Source organism: Manihot esculenta, chromosome 13 (assembly GCF_001659605.2).
Source record: "Manihot esculenta cultivar AM560-2 chromosome 13, M.esculenta_v8, whole genome shotgun sequence".
Classification (NCBI taxonomy): Eukaryota; Viridiplantae; Streptophyta; class Magnoliopsida; order Malpighiales; family Euphorbiaceae; genus Manihot; species Manihot esculenta.
Window position 1 is genome coordinate 13599914 of NC_035173.2, and position 15833 is coordinate 13615746.

At 34.8% G+C, this 15833-nt stretch overlaps 1 protein-coding gene across 1 annotated transcript; it reads left to right on the top strand.

Moving 5' to 3' along the window:
• The first annotated feature begins 3627 nt into the window (after positions 1–3627).
• LOC110629207 (probable glucan 1,3-alpha-glucosidase) lies at positions 3628–14156 on the top strand. Its single transcript, XM_021776122.2, has 6 exons — positions 3628–5395; positions 7873–8146; positions 8241–8376; positions 10527–10737; positions 10846–11052; positions 13559–14156. Exons 1-6 carry the CDS (start codon positions 3800–3802, stop codon positions 13931–13933), a joined length of 2799 nt encoding a protein of 932 aa, XP_021631814.2. The 5' UTR covers positions 3628–3799; the 3' UTR covers positions 13934–14156.
• Positions 14157–15833: the final 1677 nt, after the last annotated feature.

Genomic DNA, 15833 nt, shown 5'->3' on the forward strand with positions numbered 1-15833 from the left:
GATAGTGGACTCCTACTAAGGGTAGATCGTGCAACCACGTCCTTCTATTTGTTTCCTGCCTTCATCAGAGTGACGACTCTTTTCTTCCACTCTTCACCGAGCGCTAAAATATCTGGGTCTTGTGGTAGTATTATAGAAATACGACACCCTAACCAGTCATGAAGAATTCATGTGCCCACACCTAGCCACCAAAGGGAAACCATAATCGTCTTCTACCATTTGTTCTACTGCTCAAACACAAGTTAATAATATGAAATTAAATATCAAACATACAAAAATAGAAACAAATGATCAAGAAACATAAAAACACAAAAATTGAACCTATTGAAAATTTGTACATGATTGTTAATAATTCTAGCATCATGAATCAAAATTCAATAAAAACTAACAAACATGCTCAAAAATTATAAAATTTTATGGGAATATCCTACACACATATGGATTTCACGAATTTGACTTCTAATATAGGCCAAATTAATTTAAAATAAATTGCGCAAAATACTAAAATACCAAAATAACAAAATTGGTCTAAATGCAATTTGTCCATACATGCATTACGCGATTTGAAATTGTATTGCGCGTCCACATGTGTTGAAGGAGTATGTTGCTTATTTCCTTATTCTCCCATGCTTTCTAAATATAGTTCTCATCTCGTAAGTCTTGAATTAAAGTGACGGTAGTTTGATTTGTCATGATTTGGAGTTTTCCATTTTAAATCTTTGAAGTATCGTGTCATTTCCTTACTTGTATCACTTCTCCATTATTTAGCAATTTATCAATGTTTAACCTTGTGGCATTCTAATATGGATCTCTTCCATGCTTAGTTAACTTATCATGAATTTATTGTAGTGTTCTCAAAGCTGAAATCACTTGATTATCTATGTTTTTAATCACATTGGTTGGTTAGGGGTGTAGTAGAGCAACCTTCGATTCATTATCTATGTTTCTAACCCTTCTGCAAAATATTTTTGCTTTGTTCTTTATCAAGTTGTGTGACAAGATTTTTTATTACATGTTGATCCTGGGTTCCGCATCAAAAAGGGAGGCTAAAGCCTCATCTTCCTCCCTCATTGGGGGGACTCCATCCTTCTTGAGTTCCACCCAAAAGTGCTAGCTCGTCTAAAGGTACCCAAAACCCCCAGACGTTCGGTGATGGAGGAAAAAAAAACTTATTTTTCCACCACTTCAATGAAGAAGGTATTTGGTCAAATATGGTAAGGTGTTTTTGCCTGCTAAAATACTAAAATTTTTCATTTTTGCAGGTATTCAACTGGTACAATTGGGAGAAGAGGGTTACATTTGACTCGATATTATTATTAAAGCAAACGAACCGGAAGGCCCCAAGATTCTCCAACTATTGGAATGCAACTAGTTAACCGAAAGCTTATGGAACCGAAGAACGTTGACAAAAAATGGGTTCATGGAGAATCGAAGACCTACCTTCAGCTACTCCTCAGAAACTATAATGGTGTCCCCTACAGGAATCAAGTCATTTATAAGAACGTGTGGAGAAGGAGCAAAGACGTAAAAGGTCTTTTGAGGGATTTGGTATGCATCATAAAAGCGTTCCACATCTTGCTCCGATAGAATGGAGGGGATGTCATTGATAGAGCTACCCTCATATTCTAGAGTCTCCCTCAAAGAAAATGGGGCCGGGCATGAATAGGACCGTCGAAGAAAGAGCTTGAAGTAGAATTTACACTAGAGGTAAGCGAAGAAGAAGCACTCATGTTCATCTTGAACAGAAAAGAAGGAAACAGAAATTACCGTAGGAAGAATAAAAAGGTGCAACCGGGTCTTTCTGAAAGCAAAAGATCATAGGTAAAAGCAAAAACTGATGTTTGGTGATAAAGAAAGATTCTTATAAGACAGTTCTGATAGGCTTTAAATGCGGCATGATAAGCAGCGCAGTCATTATTGAGGGGCTAGATAGACGAAATGGCATGAACAACAAATAACCAATCTCAGGAGGCCACATACTTCATATATCAAGGACAACTATCTCCTTCAAATCTGAAGAATCAAAGATCAGCAAGAGGATCTCTGATGCTGCATAACAATTGCCTAAAATAAGCCATGAGCTGTCACCACAAGACATGCCCACGAGGCAAGAACATGATAAGTAAGTAACACGGTCCCATTCGATGAAAGAAAGACTCGGACATCCTAAACACCTGGTTCGTCACTAAGACTCGCCCTCCCTTGGATGGGATGAGTCTCAGTATAAAGTTACCACTAAATAGGAACAATCCAGCGTACTCCCATTACGCCTGTAAATGTGGGATTACTAACCGATCAGTTGGCGGTATCTTTTATCAAGCAACCGGTCACATCATTGCTGGATTATCGAAAAATGCCATATTTATCCACTTTCCTATAGTATAAAAGGGAAAGGATAACAGAGACAAATGTATGATGTTCTCTTACACCACTCAAGTTCTAAGCAACTCATTGTATTCTCTGTATTTTTCAATATACTAACTTGAGCGTCGGAGTGGCTACTGTGGTACCCACCACCATCACGTTACATTCTCTTCCTTACAAGGCTAGCCAATCATCACATTACATTCTCTTTTTTACAGGTCTAATCAATCAAAGCACAGTTCTGTCCATTTATGTCATCAATCTAATTTCTATAATATTAATTTTGAGAGTTAGTTATTAAAAATAATAATTTAAACAAAAAATTAAAACATAAATGATAATAATAGTAAAAGAATTAAATGTAATATAAATGTTATTTAAAATAAAAAAATTTCTTATAAAAAATAAGATATGGCACAAAGTAGATGACACTTGATAATACTATGTTTCAATAAAATGCCACATGTCAATATTAAGAGAAAATTAACCTGCTTTACATATATAGATAAATAAATTTTAAAATTAAATGCTTTCGAATCCCAATTAGTATTGCGGCAAAGTTTAAAAATGCTTTTACCATGGCCGTATATGATACTAACACTTATGTTTGGAAACTTTTTAAATGAAAAACAAAACGGAGGAAAAATAAAAAGGTATAAAAATTTATTTTCCTCCCTTTGTTTGGATGGTTGGAAAAATAATAAAAGAGAAATAAAAATAATAAAAAACTATTTCACTATTAAAATAAATTATTATAAAAAATAAATGGTAAATTATTATTAAGTTTATGAGTTTTTATAAAATTAATTAATTTGTATTTATTTCAAAATCATTCAATCAATATATCTTTATATATATATTTTACAAAATTTAACTTTTTAATCTTTTTATTAAAAAATGGTTTATTAATTTAAATTATTTATAAAATTTAAATTATATGTATTATTTAATTTCATAATTTTAAATATTTATATTGTTTACTCCTTTAATCAAGTTTAAAATAGATTGACTAATGATTTTTTTTTATAGAAATATTAAGAAGTTTAATTTTATAAAATATAAAAATATTTTAATTGAGTGATTTTAAATTAAAAATAAATTAATATTTTTTTTAAAAATATAAAAATTTAATAGTAATTATTAAAAAAATTCAAAAATTATTATTTATTATTTATTTTATAATAGCAAGCATTTTAAAGCTGCAACGCGCAATAAATGACTTTCCAATTTATTTTCCTCTCCATTTTCCGTGATGGATGGAATTTGTTTTGTTAATTCATTTTCGGTGGAAAGAGTAGAGACGACAGCCCGTTTTATCGGACTTGAGTTTCCCATTCTCTCTAGGCTCCAGCTGATGAGTCCAGTGTTTAGTAGAGAATAGAGATACAGCACTGCTGAGACGATCCATTTCTAGGGCTTTTGTTCCCCCATTGAAATGAAGTTCCAGATGACACTCCATTCTCTTTTTCTTCTTCTTCTACTGCTACTTCTCGCCCCCCAAACTGTACTGTCCTGGAAAAAAGACGAGTTCCGAAATTGCAACCAAACCCCCTTCTGCAAACGCGCCCGCTCCCGGAAGTCCGGTGAATGTTCACTTATCGCCCATGACGTAGCCATCTCCGACGGTGACCTTACCGCCAGGCTTCTTCCCAAAACCCTACCTGAACCAGGTCAAGGTCAAGAAGATCAAATCAAACCTTTGATCCTTACACTCTCGATCTATCAAGATGGCGTCATGCGTCTCAAAATCGATGAGGATATCTCCCTGGAACCTCCCAAAAGACGCTTCCAAGTTCCTGATGTAATCATCCCAGAATTCGAGAAGAAGAAGCTTTGGCTCCAGAGGGTTTCAACAAAAACAATAGACGGGGATTCTAGTCCCTCCTCAATCGTTTACTTATCACACGGCTATGAGGCTGTTCTTCGGCATGATCCATTCGAAGTTTACATCCGCGAGAACGAATCCAATGATCGCCGCGTGGTTTCCTTGAATTCTCATCAATTGTTCTATTTTGAGCAATTGGGGCCTAAAAAGGAAGGGGATGACTGGGAGGAGAAATTTAGGGTTCATACAGACTCGAGGCCCTACGGTCCCCAATCCATTAGCTTTGATGTGTCCTTTTATGGTGCTGATTTCGTGTCCGGGATACCGGAGCACGCCACTAGTCTCGCCTTGAGGCCCACCAGAGGTCCTGGAGTCGAGTTTTCTGAACCTTACAGATTGTTTAATTTGGATGTTTATGAGTACTTGCATGACTCGCCCTTTGGCCTCTATGGTTCGATCCCTTTCATGTTTGCGCATGGTAAGACTGGAAAAAGCTCTGGTTTTTTCTGGTTGAATGCGGCTGAAATGCAGATTGATGTTTTAGGAGATGGGTGGGACGCAGAGTCTGGGATTTCACTGCCTTCTGGGCAGAACAGAATTGATACCCTTTGGATGAGTGAGGCTGGGATTGTGGATACCTTCTTCTTTGTGGGTCCAGGCCCCAAGGACGTGGTGAGCCAATACACCAGTGTAACTGGAAAGCCTTCAATGCCACAATTATTTGCAACTGCTTATCATCAATGTAGGTGGAATTACAGGGATGAGGAGGATGTTGAGAACGTGGATTTGAAATTTGATGAGCATGATATTCCTTATGATGTTTTGTGGCTTGATATTGAGCACACAGATGGTAAAAGGTACTTCACATGGGATCCCATGTTGTTTCCACATCCAGAGGATATGCAGAGGAAACTGGCAGTCAAGGGGAGGCACATGGTTACTATTGTGGACCCTCATGTTAAGCGGGATGGGTCCTTTCAGCTGCACAAACAAGCTACAGAGAAGGGGTACTATGTGAAGGATGCAAGTGGCAATGATTATGATGGGTGGTGCTGGCCTGGTTCATCTTCCTACTTGGACATGTTGAATCCAGAGATCAGATCTTGGTGGGGTGACAAGTTCTCATACAAGGATTATAAGGGTTCAACACCTTCATTGTATATTTGGAATGATATGAACGAGCCTTCTGTTTTTAATGGCCCTGAGGTATGCTCCATAATTATCTTTATTGTCGTTGTGTTTTCTTTTTTTTTTTTTCCCATTCTTTATGCTGTTTCCCCTATGACTCTTCTATAAGACAGTTGCTTGCTATTTATCTCCACAATAGTCCATTGTTAAGATTGTTAAAGATGGTAGCCTTGTCCTTAGTTGGATTCTATGCTTACAAGAAATACTTCTGGTTCTAGATTTGTTTATTAGCTTAGCAGGAAGAGCCATTCATTTTGAGGCTTTTGTTTCCACAGCCTTCCTAACAAATACCTATAACTTGTGAATTTGATTCCTTTCATATGATTGGCTCTCCTTGAGCTTATCATTGCCTACTATTTTTAATTTCTTAAAGCAATGTTGCACACCTTTATCCTAGAATGCATTATGTGGCTTCCTTTTATAGATTGAACCATGCAGATATCTTTTGTAATTTAGGAAAGTTTTGCGCAACAAAGAAGAGGGGAAAACCTAGTTGAGAGAATAACAAGTATAGGGAAGAACAGAAGCAACAAAAGAGTGCAAAAGTGAGGGAATTGACTCCATGTTAATTCTTTATACTAATTCATTAACAAGCACATAAAGGAAACAATTCTTTTTGCAATATCTTTTCCTTTCTTTCTTTCTTTCTTTCTTTTTTTTTTTTTTAATTTTATAAATGAGCCTCTTATATGGTGTTATAGGAAACCAAATATATACAGATATTTGTGGACATTGTATATTCATTAGTTTGATTTCAGGCTTGATTTTAGATTTGTAATATGCATTGGGGATTAGAAGGTGGTGGTAGTCTAGAGAACTGAGACGCACACATCAAACAAATATTTTTGCAACCGTTACTAATGTGGCTCATTTATAAAATTATCAATGGAACATGGGATTTGGACATAGAAGCAAATACTATGTGTTGTGAGCTGCAGATAAGATAAATGAGATGGTTTTGGAAGTTACTAGGCAAGTGGAAAGGCAATGATTCGCTTTAGAAAGAGGTTCGGTGGTGGGATGATGAGGGCATGAAGCGCAAATGGCAAAGCAAAAGCTACAAGAGGCTACATAACTGGATTGTTTAAGAAGACTTTGGCGTTTCTTTAAAATGATGCTCTTTACTACAAAAGAGAAGGCAGATTCTCTGCTTTCTGGTAATATTAGGATTAGCAAGTGCTAAGAATTGTTGTATAAATACCATACTAAATTCTTTTCCTTTGTTCTTGAGGTTTTACCTACCAATGCTACTTGAATAGTTGAAGTAGACACTCCAATATTTTATGTCTAGATCACAAGTGATTGCAGATGTGGATTTAGCTAGCTGCTCAGTACAATTGACTGGGCAAGCATGAACTTGCTAAAAGTTAATGCAATTACAATATCTATGATTTAGAGAGTTTGCAAGTAACATTGTAGTTAGCCCACTTTTACATCATGGAGGTGAAGCTGAAAAATCACAAGAAAGTGGTTCTTCTTATGCTTAGTTGGCTGAAAATTTGCTAAGTTCAGAGGCCATCTGCTGTCGCCTCAAAATCAGACATTGAATTTTGTATTTAATGCTAGTGAAGGCTGTGACTGAACCAAACACCGGTATTGGTTGTTGCAATTTATGCATTGATAAGTGGTTGGAATTGTCAAAAACGTTTTTTTCCCCCTTTTTCCATTATTCGGTTGCCAATTTCCCTGTTTTATTACTTGTCTAACAAATTTCTTTGAAAGTTTCATTGTTAAAGGGAATTTCTCTCTTTCATCTCTTGCCTATCAAAATCTTAGTGGGACCTCATACGAGCTCTAGGTGATGTTTGTTTCTTGTTGGAGATTTTGGATTTGACTTCTAATCGTCATCTCCATTACAACTAGAAATTTGGTTTGAACATCTTTGGTGTGACACTTTCATTTGGTTTTAGCAAATACTTATTAGTTTATTGCTTTCTGGGGAAAATTCCAAAACACCCCTAAGGTATTGAGGATTTAAGTTTTGTTCTTATGTGTTTTCAACTTTATTATATGTTTCCTGAAATTGAAATTTGCTTGCTCTGATCTTTTCGATAATGTTATGTTGACCATCTGGTTATGGAGCTATCTAATAAGAATTGAAGTCTTTATGTTATTGGACAGAAAAACAATTGAGTCTCTCATGTTTGAGAAATACTAATGTTCCTTACACATTTAAATTCTGTATCCTGTAATGAGTGTAATGCTCTGAATGTTAAGGACTAAAATGATATTCCATTTAAAAGCTGGGAGCCTATAGTAATTATATTTTTAATGCATCTGTTATCAATTGGCTAATTGAAGGACTGAAGTGCAAACGGTTTTAAATTTCAGGAATTTATGGTACAAGATTTTAAAAAAAGACTTGAGTGAATGTCATGTCCAACCTTAGGGGTGATTTTAATTTACCTTCTTTTTTTTTTTTTTCTGATATGGACTGTTGAAGTTTCAAATCCAGAAAGTGAACGGGTCTCAAACTTACTATCTGCTGTGACCAGGTAACAATGCCAAGAGATGCTTTGCATTATGGAGGCATAGAACACAGGGAGATGCACAATTCCTATGGCTACTACTTCCACATGGCAACATCAGATGGGCTTTTAAAGCGTGGAGATGGGAAGGATAGGCCCTTTGTTTTGTCAAGAGCATTTTTTGCTGGAAGTCAAAGGTATGGAGCTGTTTGGACTGGAGACAACATGGCAGATTGGGATCATTTGAGGGTTTCAGTTCCAATGATTCTAACACTTGGTCTAACTGGAATGTCGTTCTCTGGTAAGTGTGCTTTCGTTGTTTTGATACTCAATTTTGGATTCCTCTTTTCCTAGATGGTCATAGCTGATCTTTTTCTTGTTCCCTTCCCTTACAGGGGCAGATGTTGGTGGCTTCTTTGGGAATCCAGAGCCTGAGTTACTAGTTCGCTGGTATCAACTTGGTGCTTTCTATCCTTTTTTTCGAGCTCATGCACATCAAGACACTAAAAGAAGAGAACCGTGGCTATTTGGGTATGTATCTTGTACTCTTCTAGTTGGTTAATTATTCAGCTAGAGCTTGTGCTTTATGCACCTTTTTTATACTAGCCTGTGCGTGTTTCTCCTTAACATTTTTTGTACGTCCATTACACATTTATACTGTCCATTCGTAATTTAGTTTTTGTTATATACAATTTTAGAAAAATTTTCATGTTAATTAACTAATAAAAGTTAAAAGTGATAAAAAAGTCTTATCACTTTTATATAAATAATAGATTATACATATATGTTGTGGCCTGTGGAAAGGTGAAGGATTATGAGGTGGGGTTTAATTAAAATATATATTATTTAATATAATTAATTGCAATAAGGTCTTAACTTCAAGACTTCATAATTTTAGAAACAACTCTATTGTCATTGAGCTAATGTATTTACATTTACTAAATAAGATTCAGAAAGAGAAATTCTTGCTAAAAAATTTTTTATTATTGAATTGGTTGTATCTAATTTGAAAACCATAATTGAAAATGGATTATCAAGTTGCATTATTAAGAGATACTAATTGCCATGTATGTATGAAAGCATCGGTTTCGATATACTTATAATAAAACCTCCCCCGGAAGAAACATTGGATATATTTATGTGTATTTTGCAAATTTGATAAATTGCAAATCAATCATATTAAATTTTAGTTTTTATAGCCTTAAGGGCGACTTTAGTATCATTAAATTAATATTTTTTGATAATTAGATCCACACCTTTATTAAAATTTAGTTTCTATTTTGTGATCACATGCAAACGAGAAATTATATATATAGTCTAATATCATTTCTCTAATAAAAAAATTGTACACATACAATTACTTTTTCCCTTCTATCATAGAAAAAAAATACAACGTGATCACCAAGAAAAAATGGCTATTCAACTTTGTAAGCTATACTTAGTACTGTTAAATTCAATTAATAGTAATTGAAAGATTATATTTAATTAAGAAGAAAAAAAAAGGAATATTTCTAAAATTTTTATTGCATTAGTTCTCTAAAATTCTATTAGAATTCATATTTCTTATTAGAATTTTATTTATTAAACTTTATTGAAGTCTATTGATTTATTTAATTTTTAGTCCTTTAAAAAAATAAAATTAATAATTTATTTAAAAAAAAATGAAGTGACGATTCTGAACAAAAATAACTTGATCTTACAATTTTAATTGTCATGTTATAAATTTCCATTTAAAGTAAATAGAATTTAGATATAAGTAGGACTAAGAATTTTAAATTATAGAAACTATAAAATTACATAAACAATTAAATTTGAATTTTTAAGTAAAATATTTAAACAGAAAATCAATTTAACCAATTAATTTTAAAATTTTTAAAATAATAATAAATTATGATATTATTTTTTAGTCAATGAAAATAGAGGTTAAGTTGTCAAATTCAACCATTGATTTTTTGTTACTCCCATTTTCCCCCTCCTTTGCACTTCTTTTAATACATATTAGAGATTTTTTTTTGGTCAATTTCTCCCCTTTTCTGTGGTGTGGAAGGATTTGTCATGTTTACCATGAGGTGAACTCTAGTGCAGATCAGTTGGTGAATTTGCTTCTTCTATTAGGTTGGGTCCACGAGCTGCTTCAACGTCCAGTGGCTTTTTCATGATAGATGTGGTGTCTCTCATGCTAGAGATTTTGTTGGTCTGGCTTGAGTTTGTCATAAATAAATTTCCAAAAACATATTATTTTTCACAATATACTATTATTTTTTAATTAAACTTTAAAATATAATATTATTTAAAAAGAATGGGCTTTTAGTTGAAATTTAGCAAACATAAGTTATAGAAGTTCTATGGACCTTATAGTTTAGGTCTCAATCAATCCGCATGTATAACCAATGCCTTGTAATTTAAGATTTTTTGGCACTATAATTTAAGGCTTAATAGCACGCATACGAGCAACCTTGTGTTTACCATCACCTAAGCCAGAAGATTATACTTATGATTCTGAGAGAAATGAGGCTGCTTCTTCTTCTGGAACATTTAACCTCTGTATTTCAAAATACATAGTTTAGTGGTAACTTAAAACCAGATGAATTTTGATTCCGCTTGTAAATGCCTTCACTTCCAATTCACTTTCTAGGTTTTGCTGTTGAGTATTGGAAATGAATGTTTTTAAATGATTTCAGGGAGCGAAATACAGAGCTTATCAGAGAGGCCATACATGTTCGTTACATGTTGCTTCCATATTTCTACACATTATTCAGAGAAGCAAACCTTAGCGGTATTCCTCTTATGCGCCCTTTGTGGATGGAATTCCCTTCTGATGAAGCTACTTTCAGCAATGATGAAGCTTTCATGGTTGGAAGCAGTCTTTTGGTTCAAGGGATCTATGCTGAGGTGCTACAATAACCTTTTGTTTTGCTTATTCTATTTTAACAATTTTTCCATTATCTTTTCTCCTCTTATTCTCTTTAACTGAAATGCTAATTTTTTGTTTCCCACCAGCAAGCTAAACATGCTTCTGTCTACTTGCCTGGGAATGAATCTTGGTATGACTTGAGAACTGGAACTGCATTTAAGGGAGGTAGAACCCACAAGCTGGAGGTTTCAGAGGAGAGTGTTCCTGCTTTTCAAAGGGCTGGGACTATCATACCAAGGAAAGACCGGTTTCGTCGAAGCTCCACGCAGATGGTGAATGATCCTTACACTCTGGTATGTAATTTACATCTAATACTTTTAGGCAGATATTGGTTTCAACTGCACATACAACATTGGTTGAGGCATTCATATATTCAGACACAAAGGGTCTTGCCCTAATAACAAGTTCTTGCCTTGGAGGCATAACAGTTATTACTTGAAAACTTCATAGCATGTTTGCTATTGGTATTTCACCTCTTCGTTTTGTCATGAATTTGCTATTCATAGCTCTAGCATTAGTTGACTTGTTTCACAATTTGGGATTTGCATAGTTACAAATTAACAGAGGAGGAACCTGGTGGGGACTAGCAATTGGCATACGTTGCAGGAGTTTGCACTATATATGTAAAGAACAACAAAAAAGGAAAGATAAAAAAAAGAAATGAATAAGGTCGGACTATAAAGTTGACAGATTAGGATAAAACATAATTTTTTGTATGTCACGTCTTTATGTTTGATTTGCATTCTAGACAAAACTTTTAGTTGAGAGCGTATTTGAGTAGGTAATGGAAGGTGGGAGAGATAATGAGAATAAACCATCTTGTTATGGGAGATGGTTTTTTAAGGTGGCTGAATGTTGAAAATAGAAGTATTGGTTGTGGTGGTCTAACTCCAACCAGATTCTGGCAAATATTTGCACTTCCAGATATGGTGACTTTCTGTTGTGCCAAAAACCAAAGTTTTTGGGTTTCAGTGTCTTTTTCTGTTGAAAGTGCTTGCCCAAGGTGGAGATAGGTAGATGTCAATTTGATGGCGTTTTACACATAGGCCCATAAGGAGAGTGTGTCTCAGAGGTTGCCAGTCTTTCTTCAGCAGAAGCACTAGGTTCAGCACATCATGTACCTTTTACCTTGGGTGCACCTTTAAAAACTATCACAATTCGTATCATCAAAGGCACAAGTGGGATTGCTGAAAGCAATCTACAGGATGCCCTCTTCCAAGTTCCATTCTGAACAGTAAAGCCAATTACATGAGTGCATTTTAAGCTACTTTTGGTGTCTGCTATGTTTTTCCATTATTTAGGATCTATACTTTAAAGTTGCTTACTTCGGAGATCTTCTTGTATTTCTGGTGAGGTTTCTGGTGTTGTTTCCTGTTAGAAAGGGTCAGTGGAGGATGCTTATGCTCTGGTGTGTTCTCCATATACTTCTGGTGAGATATCTGGTGTTGTTTTGGGTTAGAAAGGCTCAGTGGAGGATTCTTCTGCTGTGACATGTGTACCGAAGGCTGGGTAACTGTAATGGCGAGTTAGTTGTTTGTTATGACGGTTCTAAGAGGGAAGGCCAATTGGCTACCTGTGAGGCTATTGGTCAACTGCCTTCCAGAAGACATTCAACTGGAATCTGTAGTCCTGTTTCTCAGGAACAGAGAAGGGAAAAAATTTTGAGGAAGGAGATCAGATCTTAAAGCTCTGATATCATGTACATGTAGAAATAGAAGGAAGAAGAAAGGAAGAAGGAAGGAGAAATAGGGGAAGAAAAACAGATGAAGATGAATTGAAAAGATTGTATTCCTCCCATAGGCAGAGGGCATACATAAACTATCGAATTTGCAACAGGAAAGGAGAGAACATTATTTACTCATAAGGCTACTCCATAAATTTCAGCCTAATTTTACAAAATATAATTCTACCCTAATTTATATTAAAAAGGGCAATTTACTTCTGCATAGTCCAATGCGTATGTGGCAGAATTGTTAGTGCGTTTTGTTTTGGTTCTGGCTTGTCTTTAGGTTCTGGTGAATGTGAGCTTGGGGTTTTTGATTTTGAGAGGTAGGTGGCCATGGCAAATGTGAAGAGAGAGAGAGAGATAGAGAGTTGGGGAAGGGAGCCGAGACAGGGTGAGCTGAGAAAATTAAGCTGACATGAAGGTTTTATTTTATTTTATTTTGATAATAAAATGCAAGCATGATTGTCCACTCTTCTCGCGTAAGATCTCATCAGAGTAAAAATGGCTTTAATATTTATAAAATTATTTTCAGGAGGTTTTACCTTAATAGTTAAGGTTTGAGGTTGTTATTGTTAGTACTGAATGTAGAGATGGTGGGTGAAAATTGTGCCTCAAAATCCAATGCTTTTAGCCTCTAATTTTTCCCCTTTGACGTGCATGAATTTTGTTGCTGAGGCTACCTTGGTTCAATTGATTGCTTCATATTCTCACTGCTTTTTACTCTTATATCAAATGTAGCAATGTTTATATTATTCACAGGCTAGCTTCAAAAGGATGCATAGGTGACGAAACTTTATCATACTTGATCTCTTCCCTATGGCTAAACATGTCTTTCAAACTTGGCTACAGATAAACTTAGCAAAGTTCTTCCTCTCTTCAAAATACGAAACTGCTTTTGATTATGGAATTTATTATAACTGCTGTGTGAACTCAATACTAATTTAATATGGGTCATGAAAGGATTGTACCTGGAGTTTAACTAAACTTTACTCAACTTTAGCTATGTCTCATGTATTTGACCAACTTACTTTTGTTCATAGAATGAGCAGCCATTGATTTTAACTTGTGTGCAGGTGATAGCTCTAAACAGTTCTCAAAAAGCTGAAGGTGAACTATACATTGATGATGGTGAAAGTTTTGATTTTGTGCAAGGAGCATATATCCATCGTGGCTTCATGTTCTCAGATGGCAAGCTTACTTCTGTGAACTTGGCTCCCAAAAATGCAAAATCTCAATTTTCTTCGAAATGTGTCATTGAAAGAATTATGCTGCTAGGTTTGTCTCCAGGGCCGAAGACTGCTGTAATTGAACAAGCAAATCAGAAGGTCGAAATTGAACTTGGGCCACTTAGGCTTCAAGCTGGTGCACATAGAGCTTTGGCTTCTATTGTAACCGTCCGCAAACCTATGGTCCGAATTGCAGATGATTGGACAATAAAAATTTTGTAAGAACCAATCAGGATCGTAAAAGTTGCGCAGTTAATTCCGATGATAGAATGAACTTGTATATGCTAAATGGACTTGGCTTCTCTGTTACCAAAAAGAGACCATGAGTATAATTGTTCTGGTTTTTAGGTAAGGTCCTTAATTTGAAGGGTAAACTCATGGGGTCTAAAAGCACATTATAGACCGTCGTTTTGCATTTTTTTTTTTTATCAGAACTTGATTTTGGTATTTCTAGTTCCAACTTTAAATTTTAGCTGGAATTATGTCAAATTGATCTTAACAGTGAACAGTAGTTTTTTTTTTTTTTTTTTTTTGGGGGGGGGGGGGGTGGGGTTTGTGTGGTGGGTTTGGGGGGGAGGATAGTTATAAAAAACTACGTTGTGGCTCAAAATTTTTAAATGTGGTTCTGGACTTTAATTTGGCCATTAGCAAGTGAAAATTTTTTTTCTAATGCAATTAAATACTCCTTGATATTTAGTAAAATTTACATTTTAAATTTAATTCTTAAAATTATATTTAATTAATAAAATAATTCGTTTGATTAAAATTAATCTTTATTTTCTCAGGTCTAAATATTGTAATCATCGTAAGTTTTTATATTAATGGATTAATCTTGCTGTTTATTAAATTTAATATAATAAAATAACATTTTAAGTATTAAAATATAATTTATTTTAATTAAAAATTATTTTTAATTGATTATTCAATGCAACATCAATATTTATTAATAGTGTATGAGGAAAAAGTCCTATTTTGCTAATAAAGTGACTTTTTTTTTTTAGTTTATTGGAATGGTTACTACAGAGATTAATTACTTTTTTTTTTGTGCATATTGATCAATCGTAAGCACAGTTTCATTTCAACTATATCATTTAGTTTCATTGCTGAAATTATCGCATTGAATTCTTTTTTTTCAATTAGATTAGAAACTGGTCTCTCATTCATTTTTCTCTTAAAAGGAAACTTTTTCTATTTCATATTTTGAATGACTGATAACTCACGAGTTGTTATTAAGCTACTGCCAACAAGAGCGTTATCATTTTCTTAACTACTGATAGTGGACAAAACACTCAATCAATGGTCAATGAGGCTGATTTGAGCAATCTAAATAATGAGTAGATATTTCAGTATATAAAAAGGCTATAGGCCACTCTCGAGCAGTATAAAGCTCGAGAGGAAGCCTCCTTCATGGCTCCCAAGATAAGGGAGGAAGCTTCTGTCGACACCCAAATGACTCAGACAGAGGCAATTCAAACACACTCCAAAGGGAAGGCCAAGCTGGAGGAAGAGGAGTCGTCGGACGATGCCTCGACTTTGTCAGAAGATATCTTAACAATAACTTTTCTTGCCAAGTTCAAACTCTCAAATGTAGACAAATACGATGGAATAGCAGATTCCAAGAGTCACTTGGCGATCTTTAGGACAACAATGCAACTTCAATGATTTTGTGTTGTGTTGAGTATTTCCGTCAATACTCACAGGTTTGGCTCAGAAATGGTACCAACATCTGAACCCAAGTTCAATTCAGAACTTTACACAATTTGTTATGTTATACCTCCTAAAAAGCTCTCCTCTGATTTGCGAAAGATCCGCTAAGAAGAGGGCGAGTCTTTAAGGAGTTTTATCTCATGGTTTAATGCAGAAGCAATACAGGTGAAAGAATTAAATCATGAGATAGTATGTGAAGCGTAGAAAAAAGGAACACATAACATCAAGTTTATGATTCCCTAATCAAGAACTCAGCTGCTATGTTCTAATAGCTAATAGACAAAGTCCAGAAGTACATCAGACTGGATGATGAAGTCTAAGCACTGAGAAAAGATAAGAGGACGAGTTAAAATAAGACTCAGAAATCAGATAAGCAAAATTACAAAAGTGAAAAGAGTTATCCAGTGTTACACAG

Bases quoted from the DNA above. Each gene is read 5' to 3' on its own strand.
- LOC110629207 (XM_021776122.2), top strand. From the start codon at position 3,800: ATGAAGTTCCAGATGACACTCCATTCTCTTTTTCTTCTTCTTCTACTG. The intron at 5,396-7,872 runs GTATGCTCCATA...TGCTGTGACCAG, and splicing joins CTGTTTTTAATGGCCCTGAG to GTAACAATGCCAAGAGATGC. The intron at 10,738-10,845 runs GTGCTACAATAA...GTTTCCCACCAG, and splicing joins TTCAAGGGATCTATGCTGAG to CAAGCTAAACATGCTTCTGT.